This window comes from Chiloscyllium punctatum, chromosome 15 (genome assembly GCF_047496795.1).
Source record: "Chiloscyllium punctatum isolate Juve2018m chromosome 15, sChiPun1.3, whole genome shotgun sequence".
Lineage (NCBI taxonomy): Eukaryota > Metazoa > Chordata > Chondrichthyes > Orectolobiformes > Hemiscylliidae > Chiloscyllium > Chiloscyllium punctatum.
The window spans coordinates 62113333-62119332 of NC_092753.1; the positions used below are offsets into that span (position 1 = coordinate 62113333).

General features: G+C 37.0%; 1 protein-coding gene across 1 annotated transcript in view; it reads left to right on the forward strand.

Annotated features, from left to right (window-relative positions):
• LOC140486312 (uncharacterized) overlaps positions 1–2911 on the forward strand; it is a 51203-nt gene extending 48292 nt beyond the window's left edge. The window contains exons 19-20 of the mRNA XM_072585281.1: positions 550–637; positions 1171–2911. Of these exons, the coding sequence (XP_072441382.1) occupies positions 550–637; positions 1171–1281 (199 nt within the window). The 3' untranslated portion in view covers positions 1282–2911. The remainder of the gene's footprint in view (positions 1–549; positions 638–1170) is intronic.
• Positions 2912–6000: the final 3089 nt, after the last annotated feature.

Below are 6000 nucleotides of genomic sequence, written 5' to 3' on the forward strand. Positions count from 1 at the left end.
CTTCACGGAATAATTAAAATAATGGACTGTGACACTCAGCCAAATAATCAGCGAATCCCTACAGTGCAGATAGAGACCATTTTGGCCCATTCTGTCTGTAGTAACCCTCGAAAGAGCATCCCATTCTATCCCCGTAACTCCACATTTACTGTGGCCAATCCAATGAGCCTAAATCTCCCTGGATACGATGGGGCAATTTTTTTTTTAGTATGGCCAATTCTGCACATCTTTGGACAAGAGAAGGAAACCAGAGCACCCAGAGGAAACCCATGCAAACTCAGGGAGCACATGCAAATTCCACACAGTCACCCAAGGCTGGAATTGAACTTGAGTCCCTGGTGCTGTGAGGCCACCATGCTGCCCTAGGGATGTATATAGGAAGATATTAGGGAACACTGGGTAATAAAGTTGCTGATGTACCAACAGGAAGATAAATAAGTAGGAGGCCTTCATGACTGGATAAACAAACATACCAGAATCCGATAAACATTAGTTTTAGCTGTGAAAATTCTTAACCTAACTGGTTGATTTTTTTAATTTTCATCTCAGATATATGCAGCTTGCAAATTTGACAGGAATTCCTTCTCTTGTAGTCCCTGTTGGATACAGCTCCTCCAGGCTACCCATAAGCCTTCAGGTAATGCTGAATTCTGTCAGTTAATGCAGATTCCCAGAAATTTTATTGTGAACGAATGAGGTAAACATTTGTCACTATGTCTGATTTTGAAGGCAATGCTTTGATTAAATTAAAGATACATGATATGACTGTAGTTGCTGAACAATTGTGGAAGACTCCATTATGCAAAAGTGAAGCTATAGTCTATAGTACATGAAATGTAATGAGCCAGAATGATTTAGAATACGCTGTAATTGGGGTCAATCAGTGTGAGTTGAGACTCCGTATTAGCATAAGCTTAAAAATACAATACAATCTATGAAATGGTTGAAATTAGTACAAGTGATTTTTTTTTCCCTTATTCTGCGTCGTATTTGTATCCATTAATTGTTAACAGAGGCCTTTGATTGCTAGATAATGTGATGACCATATCCAACTCTATCTTGTGTTCCCAGCCTTTTGTGCTCTGCAATTGCCACACTACTACAATTTAATCACATTGTCTGCCATAAAAAGAAATTGGCACTTTAATTACTCTTAATGTTTCCTTTCAGATTATGGGTAAATGGTGGGATGAAGCAATTCTTTTCCGAGTTGGAATGAAGGTGGAACAATTCCGAACTGAAACAAAGAAACCTCAGATTTATTATGATCTTCTGCAGTGAAGCATTAAGTTATCCCCAGCTGTGTGACTGTGTATTCGTCCTTATACATTTCTCTTTGTTGTACTACTTGTCAGCCCTCCTGCTGAGAGAACAGCTTTCGTCTTTTTTTCTTCTTCCCTTTTACAAATTACCTGCAGGCTGCTGGCTGTTGAGAATAATGCAAAATTAAGATGGTATATGGTATATTTGCATGTGCATAATAAATGAACCAATGCAAATTGTAGAGTGTAATATTTTAAAGGAACTGAGAGTAGGCGCATGCTTTAAGAAACAAAATCTAATTCCAGGAGGAATTTAATTCTAAATTAGAAGCTACCTAATTAAATGTCAACATACTGATCTTCTGTGCCTGTTAATTCAATTTTTGATGATGGTCATTGAGCAACTTAATTATTAAATTTAACAATCACACTGAACTACTAATGGCTTTCTGAATTTGGATCAATTCAAATACACAATTCGGGGGATTTTGGTTGTAAATGAATGCTTCTGCTTTGAGTTGTAAGTTATTGCAAAGTTGAAACTTGGTACATAAAAGAAATGAAATGTAAATCAGAAAGTGCTACAAACAGAAAGTGAGCTCGTCAGCATCTGAGGAAGCACACAAATTAATGTTTTGACTGCAGAAAGGTGCACATGAAACATTCTTTCCAGATAAAATTAGCCTGGAAATGATCCAGAGTTTTCAGGACTGTGTAACAAGCTTAAAAAAAAACTAGTTTTTATTTAAATTCTTCTTGTTGCATCACAACTTGGCTAACTGCCATCAGGTAGAAAATTATTTGCTGTTTTTGTTCATCTTAAGTAACCCCATTTCCAATGTTTAAACACACTAATGTATCTAATAGTTTTGTCAACCCGATGTTACTAAGCCATAGGGGATTTGATTTTTGTCTGTCAGAGGGAGAAACTATTAATGTTCTGTCCCCAAAAGTGAGATCTAAATTCATAATATATTGAACAGGCATTATAAATATTTAACAGGAAATTAATTTTGTAACCAATATCAAGGCTTTCTGACAAGCCATTTAAGTTTAATTGATAAAACATTGAATCGCATGTCTTCCTTCATTGTCTTGCGTTTTAAATTGTATAATTCTCGTACTTTCAACTGAGTTGTTAAGATAAGATAATTTTGAAGAAATTTCCTCAAACTTCTAGTTTTGATGGGGGTGGAATGAATGTTATCAGTCTGATTGTCTATTACACACCTTGCCCAGTTTTCCTTTTCATTGATATTAAAAGCAAGAAAAAAATCAAATGGGGCATCTAACAGGTGATTAATCTGTTATCACCCATTCTACACTAATGCTGAAATTGAAAACTCCAGTGAGTGTTGCTGAACATTGAAGATAAGTAATTTTTTAAAAAATATTTGATTAAATAGAAATTCCTGTATTGCACCTGTAATTCTTGTTGATGATTTGTGTTTTTAACAATTGCAGTTGTACAATTGTGTCATGAGTGACCAACTACTTGATTGCACAGCACATAAGAATCTCCTCCATTGGATGCTTTATTCAATTGAATGTTTCAAATGAATGTGATGGATCCCATCAGCATTTTGTATATATTCAGCAACTGTAACTTTGAACTGTTTTGATTTTAATAAAAGATCTTTGCAACATCAGAGCTGAATAAGGTTACTATCATTTAGCAAAACAGTTTAGAAGTCCTGTATTTTTAAACATGATAAAATTGGAATTTGAGATTATGAGAAACAAAGCTCATGTATCAATAAATTTCAGTCCAAGTCAAATTCTGAAGCAGCGAATTTTATTGAAACGTACTTGCAAGACGAGTGGCTAACAAGCACCGATCCAAGAATTACTTCACAATTTATACAGTTTAATTGAGCCTCTCTTGGTACTTCCCCATTTACTTCATTGGCCTAGCATATTACATGTCAAACCTATCACTATTCCTTATTGTATTCTGCCCTTGTCTAGCTGCACTCCACCCTTGTTTACTTCTCCCACTACTCTAAGCCTGGCACCCCTTAATCTTGTTTGTTTTATCCCTTATTTGCAACTAACTTGGCTCGTTCTGGTGCCTACGTGAGGGCAATCTGCTAAGCTGGCATGGCTCAGTGTTTTTTTGCCTCCTTATCTACTTGTCCATAACATATTCAATTGTTGCTCATCCTAATCTTAACTTTTGAATGCATGTTTTAGCTAACTCAGCTCTTTGCTGAAACAATTATACAATTGTTTAAGTTAGTTCATCACCTTGCAGAAGCAATTATGTATTCCCTTCATATAGTTTCATCTTTGTATGCAAGTTTTAGCTAACTCAGCTCTTTGCTGAAACAATTATATAATTGTCTAAGTTAGTTCATCACCTTGAGGAAGCAATTATAGCTGCAGAAGCAACAAAGCTTTATCTATATTCCACAAGAAGTAATTGAACAAAATGATCATGACAGGGTTTCAGTAATTTATTGCATAAGTAATGCTGTGATAGAATCCTACTTAAAGCAGTCTTCAACTTCAATTTGATCTTGGGGCCTGAAGAAGTCATTTTGATGGATGGAGTCGATGATCGGTCAGCATAATTTTCTTGCTTTTCTAACTGACGTGTCTATGTATATAATTTTCTGGGCTCTTCTACTAGCATTTACACTTCTTGATAACAATTATATTTGCACCTCAGTCTCTTTACTAGAATAGTCAGAATAGTCATGTTCATATTGAATGGTGGAGCAAACTTGATGTTGAATGGCCTACTTCGTCTCCTTGATCATCTAAGCACTGGATTGGAGCAGAAGCTTTAATGTCTGTTTGTTGTGTTCCTAATTTGGTATCAGTAAAAATTGTAATTTTTCTTGTGTTATGTCCAAATATTTCACAAATCTTTCATGAGTGGAAAAAGAAGAGATACCTGGACCTAATAGAGCGTGCATCCCTCCAATCTTTCTGATTTAGTTCTACCATTTAGTTTTGTCGACAACTATCCGTCCATCAATTTACTTGTTATACTTTTAATATCATGTGCCTAAATATCTTGTGAAATGTTTAAAATGTCTTCCAAAAATCCATGTAGTCAACATTAATTATAATTTTTCCAAATCACTGAAATAACTCTAGCAGAATCTTTTCTTTATAAGTTCATAGCAAACCCTTGATTAATCCACATCTTTATAGTTGTGCATTAATTTCACCCTCTTTCAGTCTCTTGTTGACTGCTTACCTCGGCATTATAGTCTCTCTTGAAGGAGAAAGGTTTGGAGATTCCATATGGTGATCTTTGTTCTTATTGGTGCTTCTCAGAAGTTCTAGCACTAGACAGGGATCCTAGACACAACCTCAGGTAGAACATGCAAACTCCTCAAAGTCACCCATGTCTGCATGGGTTTCCTCAGAGTGCTCTCGTTTCCTCCCACAATCCAAGGATGTGCAAGTTAGGTGGATTGGCCATGCTAAACAGCTAAGAGAAAGTGAGGACTGCAGATGCTGGAGATCAGAGCTGAAAATGTGTTGCTGGAAAAGCGCAGCAGGTCAAGCAGCATCCAAGGAGCAGGAGAATCGACGTTTCGGGCATGAGGGCTTATGCCCGAAACGTCGATTCTCCTGCTCCTTAGATGCTGTCTGACCTGCTGCGCTTTTCCAGCAACACATTTTCAGCCATGCTAAACTGCTCCATGGTGTAGTGTTCAGGATGTGTAGACTTGGTGGCTTAGCCATGGCAAATGCAAGGTTACAGGGGATAGGGTAGAGGGTGGAGCCTGGGTGGGATGCTCTTTAGAGGGTTGGTGCACACTTGATGGGCCAAATGGCCTCTTTCCATACTTTCGGGTTTCCATGATTTCTATGATCAAAGACCAAATGGAGGCTGAATACTTATGACTACAAAAATGCTTCGGCTTAAATTAGTGTGAACAGATCCGAGAGTGGTCACTGGTGCTTGCATACCATCTTGATTACACAACCCTGCAATAACAACACTTTCCACACAAACATTTTGATCCCAGCTTATAGTAATACAAGTCACTGACTGGAGTGAAGGCTGGCTAGATAGATCATAAATTTTACTTTGCAATTTGTACTTTAACTAAAGAACATTACACTGTATAAAAGGGAAAACAAACAATTTAAGTTTCAAAATATTTCTTTCCGTCTTCCACCCTTAACTTTAAAAGCATTGAACTATTCAGCTGCAGGCCTTTTTTAAAAACAAAGGTCTTACTTGAATGCAAATGAATAAAGTCCAGACAATCTGATACCATTCTTGAAATTCAAAATGTGAAATGAAAATAAATAATGGGTGCAGTCTTCCCAGTCACTGAACAATGTGTGCGTTGACAAAGTTAGGAAAATCCCAAGGGATTACTGGGGAAGAGCTTGATGTTGAGAGCAGAAATCCAAGATGGCACATATTTTTGCTTTTCTGGGTGCAACTTGGTCTTTTCCTGCATCATAGCCCAAATAATCCACTTCTAGAAACACATAGATGTTTATAGCACAGAGAAAGGACATTTGGCCCATCATATCTGCACCAGACAACAAAGATATGACTACAATAATCCCATTTTCCAGGTCTTGGCCCATAGCTTTGGAGGTAATAGCAATTGAAGTGAATATCTAAATATCGCAGAAGGTTTCTAACTCAATCATTTGTTCTGGCATTAAGTTCCAAACTCCCAGCACATTCTGGGTGAAAAGAAATTCTCCTCCATTTCGTCAGCCTTCTTTTTGTTCCCTTGCTTTGGCAAATTTACGT